This window comes from Oryctolagus cuniculus, chromosome 3, assembly GCF_964237555.1.
Source record: "Oryctolagus cuniculus chromosome 3, mOryCun1.1, whole genome shotgun sequence".
Taxonomy (NCBI): domain Eukaryota; kingdom Metazoa; phylum Chordata; class Mammalia; order Lagomorpha; family Leporidae; genus Oryctolagus; species Oryctolagus cuniculus.
The window spans coordinates 291,188-310,797 of NC_091434.1; the positions used below are offsets into that span (position 1 = coordinate 291,188).

General features: G+C 60.1%; 1 protein-coding gene and 1 long non-coding RNA gene across 8 annotated transcripts in view; one reads left to right on the plus strand and one right to left on the minus strand.

The window, feature by feature from the left end:
• Positions 1 to 38: 38 nt before the first annotated feature.
• Positions 39 to 19,610, minus strand: part of FARP2 (FERM, ARH/RhoGEF and pleckstrin domain protein 2) — a 94,752-nt gene continuing 75,180 nt past the window's right edge. For 4 of the 7 annotated variants that reach the window (XM_070069922.1, XM_070069923.1, XM_070069926.1 and 1 more), the window contains exons 15-28: positions 14,335 to 14,424; positions 13,809 to 13,942; positions 12,333 to 12,414; positions 9,423 to 9,660; positions 6,965 to 7,095; positions 5,732 to 5,800; positions 5,067 to 5,156; positions 2,778 to 2,798; positions 2,484 to 2,566; positions 1,965 to 2,155; positions 1,673 to 1,836; positions 1,110 to 1,217; positions 776 to 927; positions 407 to 636 (exon numbers count right to left, since the gene is read on the minus strand). In XM_070069922.1, coding sequence (XP_069926023.1) covers positions 546 to 636; positions 776 to 927; positions 1,110 to 1,217; positions 1,673 to 1,836; positions 1,965 to 2,155; positions 2,484 to 2,566; positions 2,778 to 2,798; positions 5,067 to 5,156; positions 5,732 to 5,800; positions 6,965 to 7,095; positions 9,423 to 9,660; positions 12,333 to 12,414; positions 13,809 to 13,942; positions 14,335 to 14,424 — 1,644 coding nt within the window. In that variant the 3' untranslated portion in view covers positions 407 to 545. Of the gene's footprint in view, positions 637 to 775; positions 928 to 1,109; positions 1,218 to 1,672; positions 1,837 to 1,964; positions 2,156 to 2,483; positions 2,567 to 2,777; positions 2,799 to 5,066; positions 5,157 to 5,731; positions 5,801 to 6,964; positions 7,096 to 9,422; positions 9,661 to 12,332; positions 12,415 to 13,808; positions 13,943 to 14,334; positions 14,425 to 19,610 lie in introns of all 7 variants that reach the window. The other 3 variants (XM_070069924.1, XM_070069925.1, XM_051829378.2) reach the window with 3 other exon arrangements.
• On the plus strand, positions 4,101 to 6,582 carry LOC138848897 (uncharacterized). Its single transcript, XR_011387029.1, has 2 exons — positions 4,101 to 4,781; positions 4,858 to 6,582. It is a non-coding gene; the product is annotated as an uncharacterized lncRNA (long non-coding RNA).

Here is a 19,610-nt window from a genome sequence, read left to right on the forward strand (position 1 = left end):
GCCCGGTGCGGGGCAGAGCCAGGCGGAGGGCACGTGCCGGCTGGGATCGGCCGTTTATTTGTAGTCACGTGTGCGAGAGGAGTCCACGTCGGCTTCCAGTGGCTGAGCGGTGTGAGTGCCCGTGGGTTGGAGGCCATGGGGCACTCTGGGTTCTGCGCAGGCCCTGCCTCAACCAGGCCCAGGCTTGACGTGGGACTGAGTGGGCAGAACTCTCAGCCCCTCCCAGGGATAGAAGTCCCTGCCCCGTGGCCAGCAGGCCTGAGTGCAGTGCTTGTCGGAGGCCGGCTGGAGCTGGACTGTGGGGCTGCCTGCCCCAGGATTTGTCTGAGGCCAGTCCTCAACGGGAGCCCTGCCCTGGGGAGTGGACAGGGCGGGAGGGCCGTGCTGAGACGGGCATGTGCCTGTCCTCTAGGTGCCCCAGGGGGTTTTGGTGGGGCAGAGCCTCCCCAGAGGTGGCTGTGAGCTCCCCCCATGCTGTTGGTGCTCACTGTGACTCAGTGCGGTGGCCACCTCTCTGCAGGCGTCCTCGTCCAGGCAGGGTGCAGTCAGGCCTCCCTGCCCCCAGCTGGGCTGTCCTGCACGAGGCTTGGGGGTCTCCCGGGCGAGCTGCTGGCGCTCTCGATCACTTCCATCCACCTGCAGGAGGGTGGCCTCCCAAGTGACCCGAGGCACAAGGGCCGCGTCCCTCAGCCGCCCAGAAAACCCGCCTTCCGCTGCACGGATGGAAGTGGGCTCCTGGGCACCGCTCAGCCGGGGCTGCCCGCTGAGAAGTTACCTCTCAAACGTGTACTTGCTCTCGGCTCGGAAGAAGTAGACGTGGGACTTGAACTGGAGCTTGAAGACGTAGTCTTTGTGGATGCCATCGGCCTCCCTGGGGACACTCACGCTGTAGCCCAGGAGCGGGAGGCTGGCCAGAGGGTGGTCGTCCTGAGGGCAGCACGAGGCTCAGTCTGGAGGGCTGGGGGCCGGCCCCCTCCCTGTCCCCACTGCCCCCAGCCCTCCCTGTAAGAAGTCAGCGTGTGCAGAGGGCGGCAGCGTGGGGTGTGGGGCTGAGAGACGCCTCGAGCCCCTCCCCTTCACAGCCCCCACGTGCCCAGCAGGGCCTGTACCTGGTGAGTTTTGTAGAAGAACAGGCAGAAGTTCGTGACGACGACCCAGAGCTTCTGCCAGCCACTGCTGTTCTTGAACTTGCGCAGCAGGTACCCCGAGAGCTGGTTCTGCAGCAACAGCCAGAGCCACGCGTCGGCCCCCATCTGGTTGTGTCAGCAACCCCGAGAGTGCCACCGAGGGGCCCTGAGGCCCACTGTGCTGACGCGGAAGGCCGGTGACCGGGGCGGGAGGTGCAGGCCCCCCCCGCCTGGCGTCCACCCGCCGCAGCTGTCTGCTAGCACCCTGCTCTCGCGGGGAAGTCCTAGGGCAGGTCCAGAGGTGGCGCGTGGAGGCACCAGGCTGAAAGAAGCTAAGGTTCTTTGCAGCCAGATGGGTGGGCACGAGCTGGACGGCCGGGAGAGCCCAGCCTGGGGCAGCCTCTGCCGGGGCTTCCGAGGGAGAAACACGCCTTCCACCAGCGGCTGTCCGGGGAGAGCAGGCAGCGGCCCCCTCGGCTCAGCTCTGTCCCTGGGCCCCCCAGCACCAGCACGGGCGGAGGGGTGGTTGCTCACAGCAGCCGTACCTCCACGGCAGCGCTGTGGTCGGCTCTGGACACACTTGTGTTCCGGTACCAGCACACGTGCTCCGTGGTGTTGGCCCGGTGTGGGCTCCGCCCCTCCAGGGAGCCCTGAGCGCCCAGAGCTGCTGCTTGTGACTCGTGTTCCGCGGAGACCTCGTCAGGTGGCCCTGGGGGAAGGCGGCAGTTATTAACGCCAGTGGCAGGTGCCCGGGAGCTTGGGGGAGACACCCCTGCCCCCCAGGAGCTGCACGGCAGACTCGGTCGCTTCCTCCTCCAGTAGGGAATGAGGGCTCACGGGAGCTGAGCCGCTGACGAGTCCTGGAGCAGTGGGGGTCTCCTGGGAGGGGAGCCGGCCAGGACTCACGGCATGCTTGAGTGCACAGGGTGCCAGCCGGCAGCACCGGGGCCGTGTCGCCACCGCCGCTCTGGGCTGCTTGGATCGCAGCGTTGAGGTCCTGCATCCACTTGTCCTTTTCCAGCCGGGTGCTGTGGGGGAAGGGCAGGGCTGCTCTCCTGGCCTGGGGTGCCTGTGCCACCCGCGAGTCCAGGGGTCCACTGGGGTGAGTCATGGAGTGGAAGGCTGCGGAACAGGGTCCCTGCAGGGCGGCTGGCTGGCGGTTCACTTCCCGGTGGGAGGGGCTGCCTGTGTCTCCAGGGGGCACGGTACACAGGAGGCCGTCGTGCAAGTCCTCATAGGTCAGCCGACACCCCCACCCCCGAGGAGGCAGCTGCCCCTTGGGCTCGCAGTCCGACCTGATGTCCCTGTGAGGCTCACCCCAGCTTCCCAGCTCAGGAGGGACTCGGGGGGCCTCACCTGGCCGCCACCACGACTGTCTTCCGAGCCGCGTAGATGGTGAAGCAGTGTGGGCCCGGCCACTGGCTCTCGGCCTCCTCCACCTGCAGGCAGGAGCACAGGCCCACCTCAGGGACGGGGCAGCAGCTGGCAGGGGACCGACTACCAGCAACGCTAGGTGCGGCCGCTTGGAAGTCCTGTTCTGTCCAAGCCTGCAGCGCTATGAGGGAGGCTAGAGGAGGGGCTCTGGTGTCCCGGCCATGACAGCTGCCACCCAGGGGGTGAGCTGTGGGCCGGAGGGCACCGACTACTCACCGGGGGGTCCAGCACTATCAGCTGAAAATCAAGCAAAGGAGAAATATTGAGCATTTTCATGATGCAAGATGGAAACAGGTTATTTATAAACCTGATACCAACACCTAACAAAGTTAGGCTCCAACCTGAAGGCTGGAGTCAGCTGGGAGTGATTTGGGGACACTATCCCAAAGCGGAACAGCCCCATCCAGCCTGGAAGCCTAGAAGCTGTGCCCAGGTTCTAGGAGTGCTAGGGCTCTCAACACGAGGCTGGGGCGTGGCACTGGTCTGCAGGAAGCACCTGCGCCGAGATCCGCTCGGACACGCAGGGAAGCGGTTCCTGTGCTTGAGATAACCCCCTCAGGCCGCACCTTGGCTCCCCCTGGCTCCCCAGGACCCCACAGGATGGACAGTGCCCTCTGCCTGGCCCACAGGTGCCAGCTGGGCAGGAATGCCCAGCCAGCATGAGTGACAGCGTTCCCCTAAGGTCAACCGAAATCCCAGTAGTGTATTCAGAAAAAATTTGTTCACGTGACTCCCAAGTTTTCTTGGACAAGTTCAGTGGCCAGCAAAGGACGTCCCGGAGGCGGGCAGGTCGGACGGCATGTGTGTCTACACGGCTGCCACACAGCAAAACCCAGCAGTGAGACGTGCAGGATTTGACAGGAGGGGAGAGTGACTGGAGGAGGAAAAGTCACATTTCCAAATAACATCTATCAAAACTACGGGGCCAGCGCCGTGCTGCAGCGGGTTTGAGTCCCGGCTGCTCCACTTCCGATCCTGCTCAGCTCCCTGCTGTGGCCCAGGAAACCAGCAGAGGATCACCCGAGTGCTCGGGCCCCTTCTGGCTCCTGGCTTCGGCCTGGCCCAGCTCTGGCCGTTGCAGTCATCTGGGGAATGAAGCAGTGGATGGAAGACCTCTCTCTGCTTCTGCCTCTCTGTAACCTTGACTTGCAAATAAATACAATTTTTAAGAAGTAGCCATAAGTAGAATTCCAAACAAAGCTAAGTATAGGCAAGCCGACCTAGGTGACAGGATGGGCCGTGAAGAAAGTGTGCATGGATCTGGAACAGGAGGCACTGAGTTCATACAAAGGACAGGAAAACCCTGGAGAGAACGAGGGGGGTGCCTGCGCCTGAGCCCCAGCTCCGCTCCTGCTTCCAGCCTCCTGCTCACGCGTGCCCTGGGAGGCGGCAGTGATGGCCCCTGCACCCACGTGGGAGGCGCAGATGCAGCTCCTGGGCCCAGCCTGGCCCAGCCCTGGTTGTCGGCATGAGGGAGCCGGCAGATGGACGATCGTCCTGTCTTGCTCTGTTACCCTGCTATTCAAACAAATCTTAAGGTGGGCAGAGGTGACCACGGATGAATGCTCAGATGCCCTCGTGCCATTCTAGAATATTCTAGAACCACACGCACAGCCCAGCAGCACGGGGCCTGAACTCCATAAGGAAAAGCCAGATGCAAACGTAGGAAAAGAAAGTAGGCTGTGACCTACAAGGGCTGCCTAGGGTCTTCCGCCATGGAGAGCAGGGTGTGGCCCCTGAGTGGGAGGCACCGTGGCAGGAGGCAGGAGGCGGGGGGCCTCACCGACAGTCCCAGAATTGCTCTCTGCACAGCGCACCCTCCCCCAGCTGTGGGAGAGGCATGTCAGACCAGGTCCCCACAGCATCTGTGTGCCTGTGGCTCAGATCCCACCACAGGCTGGACTTCTCTCTTTAGGACAAAAAGACTTTGGAGAGAGGCCTCGTGTCTGAGACGCTGATGGGAGGAGGAACCGGGTCTGGCTCCCCATCCACTGCTTGTCCCTGCTGCCCGCGAGAAGACAGGACATGAGAAGAAGTTGGGCAAACAGCAAAGCGGACGCGGTGCTGGGACCAGGTTGCTGACTTGGTGCACTACCATCGGTCACTAGACGCACTGGCCACACAGGACAAGGGCTGATAAGCCAGAGCACACGGGAGGAAGGATTTACAGTCCTCAGAACACATGAAGGCATCACCAGCCTGGTGGCTGTGCCGTCCCAGGTGTGTCCATGTGGGACCGGGGCCGGTGTAACACGGGGCTTGTGAGAGTTGCTCACGTCCAGAATTCTGTTCCCAGGTGCAAGAGCAAATGGACATGATGCAGTGTACTGGGGCGCTGAGATCTCTCTGAGCTTGGGAGGGGACAGGCCTCATCCTGCCTGGTGACTGACAGCCGGAGATGGGGCAGAGACCAGGAGACAAACCAGAGAAGCCAGCAGGCGCATTCCACACGGTTTCCTTTGCACTGGAATTTGGATTTGCCACTGCAGGGCCTGTGTCACTCACCAGCATGCCACGGAGCGGAAGGAGGCCCCGTATCCGGAAGTGGCTGCTCCCGGTGACACCTTTGCTTGTATACAGCAACATATCTGAGAACTGAGAGGGAAGCTGTAGATCAGCAAACTAAAAACAGTGACAAACCTCAGTTTCTGAATCTATCGAACCAGCTGAGATGCCGGCAGGTGGCCGTCAGAGCTGTCCAGCCTGCTGCAGAGCTGTGGGAGGAGAGGACTCGGACTTCACTTTTGGGCCATTTTTGGCCAGAGGTGAGCAGCAGCCACAGGAAGCAGCTGGCTTGTCGGGCCTGGGGCTCCGCGGGTGCCGCCGGTGATGGCCTAGCTTGCGTGGTTCACTGTGGAGTATGTTCCTGGGCCCAGAGATCAGGGCACAGGCAAGGAGCTGACGACAGGGAGCCTGGTGGGAACAAGGCCCTGCTGAGTGAGCTAGGCCCCCCGGCTAGTGGGAAACCCTCCTGCAGCCACGGGACGCTGCTGCTTGTCCTGTGGACAGGTGTCCGGGATGCGGGATGAGGATGGAGCTGGGCAGAGCGGCTGCGTTCTGCCTCACACCTGGAAGCCCCGTGCACCAAGGCCTCAGGGGCTGGGGTGCGGAGAGGCCGGGGCCGCCAAGTGCCGGCTCCTGGGCAGAACGCCTGGGCGCGGAGAACCTACCAGGAAGAACATCCTCTGCTGTGGTCCCTTCCTGGTGAGCTCGTGGAGGCAGCCCTCGCGGATGAGCTCCTGGGAGACAGACAGACCCGCTGAGCGCCAGGGCCGCTGAACCCCACCTCCCGCTCAGAGGTGTGCCCCGGGACGGGCAGGAGGCAGAGAAGGCCCAGCGCCCGCTGGGACCAGACCTGGGTGTGGGAGCCCCTGTGCCCACATCTCAGCTCCTCCTAACAAGGACACAGCCTAACACATGTGTGGGTGCAGAGGAGGGGCCCCCAGGCCAGTGCGCTGAGGTCAAATGAAGGGCATTTGTGATAGAAACTGAGCATCTCCCCAGGAGAGATCTGGAGACAAGCCACGTATGGAGGCTGTGGAGTTAAAAGAAGAAACTTTAGAGGCCAGGGCGGGGTGCTGTGTGTGAGAGAGACTGCGGATGGTACAGGGCTTTGTTCTGGAGCAATGGAAACGTTCTGAATTAACAGCGATGATGGCTAACCCTGGGAATGCACCAAAAATCACTGAATTATACGCTTGAAAAAAGGCTTTTTTGTGGCCGGCACTGTGGCGTGGTGGGTAAAGTCACCTGCAGTGCCAGCTTCTCTGTGGGCGCCGGTTTGAGTCCCCGCTGCTCCACTTTGATCCAGCTCCCTGCTATTGCACCTGGGCTTAAATATTTGGGCCTCTACCCACACAGGAGACCCAGAAGAAGCTCCTGGCTCCTAGCTTCAGACTAGCCCAGCTCAAGCTGTCGCTGCTATTTGGGGAGTGAACCAGCAGATGAAAGACTGCTCTCTGTGTCTCTCCTTCTGTAACTCTGCCTTATAATAAATAAATAAATCCTTATTTAAAAAAAAGACTTTATTTGAAAGTCTGAGTGACAGAGAGGGAGAAGCAGAGACAAAGGTCTTCTATGCTCTGGTTCCCTCCCCAAATGGCCACAACAGCCAGGACTTCGTCAGGCCAAAGCCAGGAGCCTGGATCTCCATCTGGGTCTCCCATGTGGGTGCAGGGACCCAAGAACTTGGGCCATCTTCTGCTGCCTCCCAGGCACCTTAGCAGGGACCCGGCTCAACAGTGGAGCAGCCAGTGGTGGCTTGACCTGCTGAGCTGGCCACAGACTGGCCCCTGAATTATACACACTCCAAAAAGGTGAACTGTATGGGAATTTTTTTTCAATAAAAAAAAAAAAAAAAAAGACAGCCAGCTTAAAAAATTTCCCAAAGCCGCAGCACTCACCCTGCCCGGAGCGGCGAGGTTCTCCATGCCGACCAGGGCCCGCTGCAGCTCCACCAGCTTCTGCAGGTTCTGGAGCCGCGCCAGGCTGTGCTGGAGCGCCGCAGTCACCTCGGAGATGGCCTGGAGGGCGTCTGCGGGAGAGGGGCAGCCCTGCAGAGCCGCCCACCACCCACCGCCCACTGCCCACCGCCCGGGACGGCACGACCGGCTCACAGCGGGGTACGGGGCTGGGGGAGGAGGGGCCTGCACTTGACAGCAAATGCCTGCTTCACAGCAGGGTTGGCTTCAGACCCTCTGGGGTGAGGGTGGGGGCCCTGCTCCACCCCAGCAGGACTCCCCCTTCGGCTTCCACCTCCTGCAGCTGCACGAGGGCCTCACCTGGCACCAGGGTCCTCAGCTGCAGCCCTGGCAAGTCTGCCAGAGAGGGGGCGCCGCCCTCCCAGCACGCAGGGGTTAGCCAGGGAAGGGCATGCACTGGCCATCGCCCCCCACAACGCACACGAGTGACCCTTCACCCGGGGGTGCAGCTGCAGGTCCTGTCTGGGTGGTCCTGAGCCCCCAGCCCGGCCATCCCTCGGCCGCACAGGTGTCAGAGCCCTTCCTCTGCATGGTCCCCAGTGCCACCCTGTTCCCACGGCACAGGGCACTGCCTGTGGCTGGCCCTGGGGGCTGCTGCTGCCTCTGCACATCCCTGGGCCTGCCTGGTGCCCCCTTGGAGCTGCCTGAGGCCAACAGAGCAGGGCGAGGCCCGTGTGCTGTCCAGGGGCGTCCTGACCAACGTGAAAGATGCCAGTGCGGGGCCTCCCGCCTTTGTCTACTTCACACCTGCAGTGTTTGCCAAGTTCAGGTTCCCAGGGATGGGCCCCTTCCCAGAAGGCACGTCTGCACGCAGGGTAGGGCGGGGTCCTAGCAGGACGGGAGCCAGGGCTGACGGGGCTGTGTGCCCCAAGCGGCTGACAAAGAACTTGGTGAGCACAGCCTGCAGGAAAGCGCTGATGAGGGGCCTGACAGGCCGCGAGGCCCAGGGACCCCTCCAATGCCCTGTGTGCCCCAGGGGTGAGGCAGGCATGACTGGAACCTGGCCCGGTGCTGTCCGTCCAGCACACCCTCCTGCCAGCACTGTGCAGCAGGCACTACTGTGGCACTGGAATCACGGTCCAGGGCTGGCGTTGTGGCACAGCTGTGGCACTGGAATCACGGTCCAGGGCTGGCGTTGTGGCACAGCGGGTTAAGCCGCCACTGTGACGCTGGCTTCCCACAGGAGCACCGGCTCAAGTTCTTGCAGCTCCGCGTCCGGTCCAGCTGCTAATGTGGCCCAGTGCTTGGCCCCGGCACCCGTGTGGAGGCCACGACGGAGTTCCAGGCTCCTGTCTTCAGCCTGGGCCAACTTGGCTACTGTGGCCATTTGAGGAACGAATCTGCAACTAGAAGACTCTGTCTCTGCCCCTCTGTAACTCTGCCATTCAAATAAATAAAATACAATCTTTGTCTTTTGTCCTTTTCCTTTTTCGTAGATAGCACTGGCTTTTACTTAAAGCTGGTGACGCTTCTTACATTAAATTTTTACACATTTAGTTGCAAGGCAGAGTGAGAGAGAGAGAGGAGAGGGGGAGGGGGAGGGGGAGGGGGAGAGAGAGAGAGAGAGGGAGAGAGGGAGAGAGGGGGAGAGGGGGAGGGGGGGGAGAGAGAGAGAGAGAGAGAGAGGTCTTCCATCTGCTAGTTCACCGCTCACCCCCCCACCCCCCTTGGCTGCAACGGCCAGAGCCGGGCCAGGCTGAAGCCAGGAGCCAGGAGCTCCACCCTTGGTCTTCCTTGTGGGTGCAGGGGCCCAGGTACATCAGCAGGAAGATGGGTCGGGAGGCAGAGCAGCTGGGACTGGAGCTGGTGCTCTGATACAGGACGCCAGTCTCGCAGGCAGCAGCCTCACCCACGTGCCACAACATGGTGCCAAGGCTTGGAGAACGAAGTGGAAGGGAGCAGGGACCCTGTGTGACCATCTTGTCTCCGGCTTACACAAAGAACCCTGATGTACACACCCGTGCCCGTGGGCGGCAGTGAAAGAACCCTGATGTACACACCCGTGCCCGTGGACAGCAGTGAGCAGGGACTGCGGGGTGTGTTTTCAACTGCCACTTTTAATGACAGCGACGCATTCACTTGTAAAATCTGAGAGCAATTTTCTGAGCTAACTTTATGCTACAACCGGAAGACATATTTGTAGGCTAAACAGGCTCAGAGTTTATTCCTGTAACAGACAGGAAAAATGACCAAGTACGTCTGTGTCCGAATCTTCTACTGGGCCCCATGGCCCAGACATTTGTGTGTTTTAGAGCCAAGTCCTCCGGGACAGACGGCCTGGGACCTGCTCCCCCGGCCACGCCGACCCCTGCACCCCCAGTTGGGGAAGCCCTACTTCTAGCCACGTGGCTTCAAGCGCGGGGCTCGGCGTCACACTCACCGCGGCAGTCGGCGTAGTCGTGGTGCCCGGGCGGGTAGTGGCTGCACAGCCGGCGCAGCAGCAGGCGCAGGTGCACCAGGCGCTGGCTGGGCTTCAGCAGGAACGCGCTGAGCGGCAGGTAGCAGACCTTCTGCAGCTCGAACTCTCTGCACACGGCCTCCAGCCTCCGACAGCGCCGGGTGGCCTGCTCCAGCGCGGCCAGGACTTCATCGTGTCTCTGGAAGCAGCTGGTGAACTCCTGTGGGTTTGGGTGACACGTGGGACAGAGGGTCCGAGAACAGGAGTCCCAGTGTGGATTTCATGCCCCATCTGCCAGTCCTGGCAGGGACAACAGGGACGATGGCTGGGCCATGTGAGGTGGAGGCGTCCTGTCCCACCGGGCTGCACCCGACCTGCGTCTCCTTCCAGCCGGGGTGGTGGCAGCCCACCTAGCACTGGCCATCGGTACGTTCACCACGCACACATCTGTTGCCTCACTTGTGAGCAGACGGAGCTGTGAGGCCACCGCCCTCCCCGGGACACAGCGAGGGAGTGCAGGGCAGGGGTTGACAGGCCACGTGGAGCCCGGCCAGGGCTCAGGGCTCACTCCAGAAACTTCACCAGTCACAGAGGCGGTGCGACCATGCCCCCTCTATCACACGTCGGGTGTGGGGAGCAACTCGGACTAGACTGTTACTGGAATTAAGACTTATTCTATGCATCTGCTCTCCCACAATATGTCGCTGAGAAGGGAGTAACAACTTCTACGCAGCTGCCTCTCGCCAACTTGAGTGATGACCTGCAGGAGCTGATCCTGCTCCTGATTGGAGGAGAGCAGCGTACTTGGCATGTGGGTAGCAGAGTTGGGATTGGTGGAAGAGGACTATAAAGGAGGAGAGAGACAACATGCACCAGGAACACCTGAGGAACATCTGAGCAGCCCCCGAGAGAGCCGGCCGGCGGTGTGCCGCTCCCCCGTGGAAGTGGGGAAGGTGGCAGGGGGAACCGCCCTTCCACGGAGGTGGAAGGGACGGTAGCCAACCCGGGAAGAACCAGCAGCAAACCCGGGGAGGGCCGAGCAGACAAAAGAACAGCGCAGGGTCCTGTGTCGTTCCTCCACGAAGACAGGGAGCACACACGTGTGAGGTCTGAGTGCTGCGCACACTTGGCACACTAAGCAGGTCCCCACCTTCTAGGTGATATGAAATCAATTTGATTTAAGGCGATGCCCTGTGTGATACAAGACAGAGAAAACCCACTTCTGTGCGTTTCTCTTTGAAATGAGCACTGGTGGTTTTGGAAGAGGTAGAACTTTCTGTCTGACCTGGCTCAGAAATGAAACAAACAGTACAGGGCGGCAGTGGTGGTGCTCCCCAGTGGGGCAGCAGGCTGGGTGGAGGTGGCACACAAGGCTGGAGCAGCTGGCCAGGAGGGCCAGGACACCGTGCCCTGGGCTGTGCAGCATGAGGGGCAGGCAAGACCAAGACCCTGAATGGCGGACGCCTCGCCTGCACTGTGCAGTGGACTGCAGGGGCGCGAGGGAGGCACATCCCGCGGAAGAGCGTGGACCCCACAAGGGAGTGACCCAGCAGCCCCGTCCCCTCACAGCTGCCGCGGGAGCCTGTCCCGAGGCGAGGGCTGCGCCAGGGCCACCCTGCTCTGAGGAACTGAGGGGAACCCGAGGGTGGCCGTCTCAGGAACCCTTTCTGGGGTGACCCTGTGGTGGGCAGCGGTTCTGAGGAGAACTCAGTCCCGAGGGTACTCTGTTCTGGGGGGTACTCTGTTCTGGGGAGTACTCTGCTCTGAGGGGAACTTGTTCTGGGGGTACTGTGTTCTGGGGGGTACTCTGTTCTGAGGTTACTCTGTTCTGGGGGGTAGTCTGTTCTGGGGAGTACTCTGTTCTGAGGGGAACTTGTTCTTGGGGTACTGTGTTCTGAGGGGTACTGTGTTCTGGGAGTACTCTGTTCTGAGGGTACTCTGTTCTGGGGGGTAGTCTGTTCTGAGGGGTACTCTGTTTTGAGAGTACTCTTTTCTGGGGGGTACTCTGTTCTGAGGGGTACTGTGTTCTGGGGGAACTTGTTCTGGGGTACTCTGTTCTGGGAGTACTCTGTTCTGAGGGTATTCTGTTCTGGGGGGTACTCTGTTCTGAGGGTACTGTGTTCTTGGAGTACTCTGTTCTGGGGTACTCTGTTCTGAGAGTACTCTGTTCTGGGGGTACTCTGCTCTGAGGGTACTCTGTTCTGGGGTAAGCTGAGCTGGGGGTACTCTGTTAGAGGGTACTCTGTTCTGAGGGGTACTGTGTTCTGAGGGTACTGTGTTCTGGGAGTACTCTGTTCTGGGGTAAGCTGAGCTGGGGGGTACTCTGTTCTGAGGGGTACTGTGTTCTGAGGGTACTGTGTTCTCGGAGTACTCTGTTCTGGGGTAAGCTGAGCTGGGGGGTACTCTGTTAGAGGGTACTGTGTTCTGAGGGTACTGTGTTCTGGGAGTACTCTGTTCTGGGGCAAGCTGAGCTGGGGGTACTCTGTTAGAGGTACTCTGATCTGAGGGAGGCCTGTTGGAGGAGTCTGGGGGAGCCTGAGGGGAAACTGGGGGAGTCCTTCTGCGGGCTCTGTGGAGTCTGTGGGAGAGTCTGTGGGGTCTGAGGACTCCGGCTGGGGGAGTCTGGGGGAATGGAGGTTCTGGGGGGTCCGTGGGGAGTCTGGTTGAGTCTGGGGTCTCTGGGGTCCGGGGAGTCGGGGGATCTGGGGGAGTCCGAGTGGGGAGGCTGTCAGCCGAGCACTGCCCAGGGCAAGCTGCTCCCTGACGCTGGTGGGCAGTGGCAGGGCGTTCTGCGACCCTGCTAGAACGCTGTGGTGAGGGCAGCGGAGCCTGCTGTGGGCCCTATTCCGGGAGTGAACATGGCCGGGCTGCCACCACGCAGACCTGTCCTACCTTTAGCTGACGCATGTTCCTGAGCAAGATGTCCCCTATGCGCTGGTGGCCGCCTTTCCCGTGAGCACTGGAGGGTCCTTCCCTGGGGAAGAACAGCGGCTGACAACCTCCCCGAGGCTATGGCGAGCACCAGGTCACCAGGGCGTGACCTGCTCTGCTGGCCACACGGGGACAAGACGCTCTGGGGTGGATGACCCCATGTCATGGCCTTCACTTCAACAAAACAACTATTGCATGTCTGGCCATTCTCTAAAAAGCTGGTAACCAGGGCCGGCACTGTGGCATACCAGGTAAAGCCGCTGCCTGTGGCCCCGGCATCCCACATGGGTGCCAATTAGAGTCCTGGCTGCTCCACTCCAGCTCTCTGCTGTGGCCTGGGAAAGCAGTAGAAGATGGCTCAAGTCCTTGGGCCCTGCACCCGCGTGGGAGACCTGGAAGAAGCTCCTGGCTTCAGATTAGCCAGGCTCCAGCTACTGCGGCCATCTGGGGAGTGAGCAGGGATGGAAGACCTCCCTCTCTGGCTCTCTGTAACTAACTCTGCCTTTCAAATAAATAAATCTTTTTTAAGATTTATTTATTTATTTATTTTTTATTTTTATTTTTTTGATAGGCAGAGTGGACAGTGAGAGACAGAGAGACAGAGAGAAAGGTCTTCCTTTGCCGTTGGTTCACCCTCCAACGGCCACCGCAGCCGGCGTGCTGCGGCCAGCGCACCGCGCTGATCCAATGGCAGGAGCCAGGAGCCAGGTGCTTTTCCTGGTCTCCCATGGGGTGCAGGGCCCAAGCACCTGGGCCATCCTCCACTGCACTCCCTGGCCACAGCAGAGAGCTGGCCTGGAAGAGGGGCAACCGGGACAGAATCCGGCGCCCCAACTGGGACTAGAACCTGGTGTGCCGGCGCCGCTAGGCGGAGGATTAGCCTAGTGAGCCGCGGCGCCGGCCGAATAAATAAATCTTTAAAAGAACATGGAGACCACGGGGCAGGCGTCTGGCACAGCCGTTAGGACACTGCTGGGGAAGCCAGCATCCTCTCTCAGAGCACCTGGGACTGCGCCTCCCTTGGCTGTGGTCCAGTCTCCTGCTTCTGCACCCGTGAGGGCAGCAGGCGACGGCCCAAGTACTCGGGTCCCTGCCACTCCCACTGGGGACCCAGATGGGCTCCTGGCTTCAGCTGTGGCCTGGCCCAGCCCTGGCTGTCGCAGGCCATTTTGGGGAATGAACCATTGGATAGAAGATGCGTGTCTGCCTCTCTGCCTTTCAGGTAAATTTTAAAACAAGTTTTAGACAGAACAGGGTTCGCCTGCTTTTAACCTGCTCCTCTCATTTTCCCTCCTGGAACAGGAATAAAGGTGAATATAGGTTACTGCTACATTTACAGCTCTCCCTACGGGATTTAAAAATAGACTTCAGCGAATCCCGGCGCTTGTGCACTCCCTTCTGAGCCTGGAGGTCGGGCGCAGGGTACGGTGGTGTTACCAGAGCGCCAGCCGCTGCTCCACCTCTCGCAGGAAGGCCCTGTGGAACTCGTAGACCGGGTCGATGCTGGAGAAGAGCAGGGCCTTCAGGAATGCAGGCATGGCGTCCTCCTTGGCCAGGGCACTGCGGAACCACTGTGGGAGAAGACCAGAGACCACGCCCCCAGGGCCTGTGACAGGGCACCGGGCAGCCACCCTCAGGCCACCGCCTACCAGGATGGCTCAGTCAGCACCCTCGATTCTGAAATACAGTAAAATATTTCAATGTTGGAAGTGTCCCATGGACACAGTCTCAGCTTTACAGCCTCACAGAAACTGGGAACTCAGTGAGAGTCCGTGGAAAACGCATATTATGGAAAAACTGTGCATGGTTTCCAAAAACATCTTGCACCAAAATAAACTTATCCCTTAACTCCCCTTTGCACCAAGTTTTTGAAACGCCCTTAGGTATAGAAAAGACGCGCATCGGAGGCCCCATGCCCGCAGGGAGACCGTCCTCAGGACAGAGCCGTGCCCGCAGTTCCTACCACAGTGAGGACCTCCAGATCCTTCAGGTAGGTGCGCTCGGTGGCAAGGAGCTCCTTCACCATGAAATAGGCCTTGTCTTCCGGCAGGCGCTGGAAGAAGCAGAGGCGGCTGTGAGCCCGTGGCTGTGGACAGGGGGTGCCGAGGTTTGCACTGCCTTTTTTTTTAAGATTTATTTATTTGAGAGGCAGAGTTACAGAGAGAGGGAGGGAGAGACAGAGACAGAGACAGAGACAGAGACAGAGAGGTCTTTCATCCACTGGTTCACTCCCCAGATGGCCACAACGGCTGGAGCTAAGCCAATCTGGAGCCAGGAGCCAAGAGATTGCTCCAGGTCCCCCACCAGCGTGCAGGGGCCCAAGCACTTGGGCCATCTTCTACTGCTGTCCCAGCCCATTAGCAGGGAGCTGGATCAGAAGAGCAGCAGCTGGGACATGAATTGGTGCCCATATGGGATGCTGGCACTGCAGGCTGAGGCCTAGCCCACTACACCACGGCACCGGCCCCTAGTACTGCTTTTTTTTTTTTTTTTTTGAAAGATTTATTTATTTATTTGAAAGTCAGAGTTACAGAGAGAGAGAGAGAAGGAGAGGCAGAGAGAAAGAGAGGTCTTCCATCTGCTGGTTCACTCCAGTTGGCTGCAACAGCCAGTGCTGCAGCCATCCAAAGCCAGGAGCTTCTTCCGTGTCTCCCACGCGGGTGCAGGGGCCCAAGCACCCAGGCCATCTTGTACTACTTTCCCAGGTCATAGCAGAGAGCTGGATTGGAAGTGGAGCAGCCAGGACTCAAACCAGCATCCATATGGGATGCCGGCACTGCAGGTGCCACAGCGCCAGCCCCTAGGGTTTTCATCCCTAACTCCTGAAGGCATTTACTTTTGAGTAAGAACTGCCACAGTGAAGCCCGTGAGTTCCTCCCTCACATCTCTACTTCATGCTCTCATTTTGGAGAAAAGAACTATTGCCCAAATATCACTGGTCATGGGATGAAATCACCATTATGATTTCTCCCGCGGGTGATGCAACCAGCGGAGACAAGAGCTGAGTGTGCAACTGGACGCTGACTCAGGAGGGCGTGAAGATGACCCAACAGCCGACGTGAACGTGGGTCAGGCACTAGGGGCTGCTCCACCGCCTGGGTGTGTGGACTCTGCCCGCCCCCAGTGCAGCAATGGGCTCCTGAGGCTCCCCTGCCTCTGCCCCAGGCGCAGCACTCCTGGCCGTGGAGGTGCTGTGCCCTGTGCCACTCACCCGCCCCTCCAGCAGGTGCACATACCCACGGCACCTCTGACCCAGCACCTGGAGTAAGTGCATAGGCACGGGTCCCTGCCCCCAGGAGCTGGTGTCTTCCCATGTGGCACAGGCTCGGCTGCAGCTGGGGACAAGGCCAAGGCAGGGAAGCCTAAGGCAGAGCAGGGCAGGTTTGGAGGCCTGCAAGCTGGGGGCAGAGTGGGCCAGCAAACAGGTCAGAGGTCAACGGGCTGGAGCAGCAGTGGGGTGGTGATGGTGGAAAAGGGTGAGCCAGGTGACAGGGGGAAGGCAGGCCACGCTGACCTTCTGGGCCTACCCCACGGTGCCGCACTGCCCCGAGACCCCTGTAGCAGTCTGGTGGCCGGCGCTGGCTAGGGTGAGTGGGAGGGCGCGCGCTGCAGAGTCCTGGTGTGGCTGTGACGTGTGGGGAGCAGGGAGGACCGGCCACAGGGTGGGGCTCAGGAGGAGGTCCTGGGTGGCTGTGACATGTGGGGTGCAGGGAGGACCGGCCACAGGGTGGGGCTCAGGAGGAAGGGCAGGAGCCAGGCTGCCACCATGAGTCCGAGGGCTCCTGAGATGGACGACAACCGTGTGGGTTAGTTCAGGACAGCATGTGGGTGAACAGTGACAGCAGTGCACTCACAGGGTGCCCTGTACAGCTGGCCTGATGCCCATGCCTCCCTGGCCTCCTCCCAGGGGTCCCAGTCCTGTCCCCAGAGTCCCGCCTTCTTCCCAGTGGTGCAGCCCCACACTTTCCCATTTCTTCTTTTTGGGCTTCATGCAACTAAAACTCACTTTTCCAAATTCAGAATCAGTATCTCTTTAAAAAGTCTTATCTCGGGGCTGGCACCGTGGCTCACTTGGTTAATCCTCTGCCTGTGGCGCCAGCATCCCATATGGGCGCCGGTTCTAGTCCCGGTTGCTCCTCTTCCAGTCCAGCTCTCTGCTGTGGCCTGGGAAAGCAGTGGAGGATGGCCCAAGTGCTTGGGCCCTGCACCTGCATGGGAGACCGGGAAGAGGCTCCTGGCTCCTGGCTCCTGGCTCCGGATTGGAGCAGCTCTAGCTATTGCGGCCATTTGGGGAGTGAACCAGCGTAAGGAAGATCTTTCTCTCTGTCTCTTTCTCTCTCACTGTCTGTAACTCTACCTGTCAAATTAAAAAAAAAAAAAAGTGTCTTATCTCTGGGGCTGGCCACTGGCATCCCATATGGGCATTGGTTCAAGTCCTGGCTGCTCCACTTTGATCCAGCTCTCTGCTATGGTCTGGGAAAGCAGTGGAAAACAGCCCAAGTGCTTGGGCCCTTGTACCCATGTGGGAGACCCAGAAGAAGTTCCTGGCTCTTGGCTTTGGATCAGCCCAGCTCTGGCCATTGCGGCCATCTGGGGAGTGAACCAGCAGATGGAAGACTCCCCACCCCCAATCTGCCTCCCTGTAACTTTCAAAATAAATAAATCTTAAAAAAATTTTTAAGATGTCTTATCTCTATGTGAGCATGGCCTGTGCACAGGGTCTGGGCAGCACCAGCCACACCCCCGGAGGCCAGGGCTCTGGGCACTCATGCCCCAGAGGCAGCCCTGGGTCTGAGGAGTCCCGGTCAGGAGATGGTGTGTGGGGCCCAGATGCACAGAAACAGTATCCCACGGAGTCCCAGCTGGCTCCTTCAATATACTCTCACCACACAACCACTGCTAGAGAGCATTCTCTCCTAGTGGGGGGCTGGCACTGCGAGGCCAGCATCCAATATGGGTGCTGGTCCCGTTCCCAGCTACACCACTTCTGACCCAGATCCCTGCTGTGTCCTGGGAAACAACAGAAGATGGCCCAAATCCTTGGCCCTTGCAACCACGTGGGAGACATGGAGGAAGCTCCTGCAACTTGGCTTCGGCCTGGCCGAGCCCTGACTGTTGTGGCCGTCTGGGGAGTGAACCAGCAGATGGAAGATCTCTCTCTCTAACTCTTTCAAACAAATAAACAAATCTTAAAAAAAAAAAAAAAGAAAAGAAAGAAATAGAAAAGACCACCAGTGGTGGCAAACGAACACAAGGGAGGGGGCCTGGGGTGGAGCCCTGTCCCTCCAGACTCACGCAGTGAGCACCAGGTAGGCCAGGTGCTGGCCAGGGAGGGCGCACTCTTGACAGTCCTCAGTCCCCACATGACCCGAGACACTTCTGTCTCCAGGACACTGTTGGTCCTCACCAGCTCTGAGACAGGGCTGGCAGCTGAGTGCTTCTGTGGGCGGGGCTGGGGTTGGGCCACGCCCACCCCCCAGCACTTGAAGAGCACAGAGAGAGAGAGAGAGAGGCGAGCTTCTCTGTGGGCCAGGGGCTCACAGGGTCAGCACAGAGGGGGCTCTGGCGGGACCCAGGGTGGCAGTGATGAGGACAGGGTTGTCCCCGCTACCCTGGGAGCCTGCACGGAGACCTGGATATGCACAGCTGGGTTCTGAGGCGGAGGTGCTCCTGGGGAAAGGGGGCAGAAGCCACAGCAGAGGCCAGGGTCCCAGCAGGAGGGGGCTGGGGCCCAAGGATGCCACGGCAACCTCCACCTGCAGTGGACCGCTGCGGTCCACAGGGGCTGTCTCCCAGCCAGGCCACACTGTCAGCCTGGGTATCCTTGGGAGTGACAAGTTGTCACCCTACAGAGCCACTGAAACAATCAACTACTTGTAAGACAGAAAGTGACACATTTTAGTTCTAAAAATAGATTTCTTCTAAGCCATTTTTGCTTTGATTCTAAAGAAACAGTGAGCCCAGGGCCAGCACTGTGGTACAGGTACAGCAGGTGAGTCTGCTGCCTGCGATACGGGCGTCCCATACGAGCTCGGCTGGGCTGCTCACACACCAGCTCCCTGCTAATACATCCTGAGAAGGCAACGGAAGATGGCCCAGGCACGTGGGCCCCTGCCACCACAATGGGACCTGGGTGGGGCTCCAGGCTCCTGGCTTCAAGCTGGCCCAGCCCCAGCCACTGTGGCCACTTGAGGATTCAATCGGCAGATGGAAGCTCTCTATCCCATCTCTCCTCTTTCTGCAACTCAGTCTTTCGAAGAAATTGAACGTTAAAAAAATTTTAAAAAAGAAACAAAGCTAAACACACCACACTGTTACAAGTTTCCAAAATAAAGGCTATTTGCATAACTGTCTTGCTGCCCAGCGCCTCCGCAGGCCCAGCCTCCCCGAGCACCTGGCCTTGGCGCTGCTGGGCTGCAGGTGGGCTCAGGGGACCCGGGGCCTCCCACACAGGCAGAGGTGAATCAGTGCAGAGGCACCACCCCTGCTGAGGCCTCTGAGAGACCTCGGGGGCCCTGCCATCTGCACACACGGCCTGGACAGAATGTGCTTTCACCTGCTTGGGCCCCCAACACCCTTCTCCCTTCTGCTGGCTGCACAGGGACCCCCTCCCCCTCCCCTCTGTGGTCCCCCAGGGCCAGCACACCCGCTCCCGCCTCACACCTCAAACACTACAGACCCTGAGTCCTTGTGCACACATGCCCACCTCCCCCATGACGTGACAGCCTGCAGGCTGGCCCCGTGTCTGCTGGGCGGCTCTCTACCTCACTCCTGCTGGTCCCATCAACTGCCTCAACTCCCACCACAAACCCAGGCCCATGCCACCCACGCCCTCCCCTGTGTCTCCAACACCGGGCCCAGCCTCCCACCAGCAAACAGCCCCTAGCACCTGATTCTGTCCCAGTACCTGCTTGTGCAGAGTGGATGCTGGGCCACGCAGGGAGGGAAGAGCAGGGGAAGCTGCTCCCCCAGGGCATGGCTAGGGCCCCACCCCCGCATGCAGGGCCCAGGACCAGGGACACTGCTCTCTGCACAAAGGAACCCCAGGGGGAGGGGGAGGCTCTCGGAAGATTCTGCAGGGAGCACCCCAGATTCTCCTGTCTACCCAGGAGGCTTCCGGGGCAGCAGTGGCCCAAGAGCCCCTGGCCGGGCCTGCCCTGCTCCCCAGCCAGTGCTGCCCAGGGAGGAGGAGGTACCGGCAGAGTGCAGCACACGCTAGCAGCAGCCCCCACGGCGGGG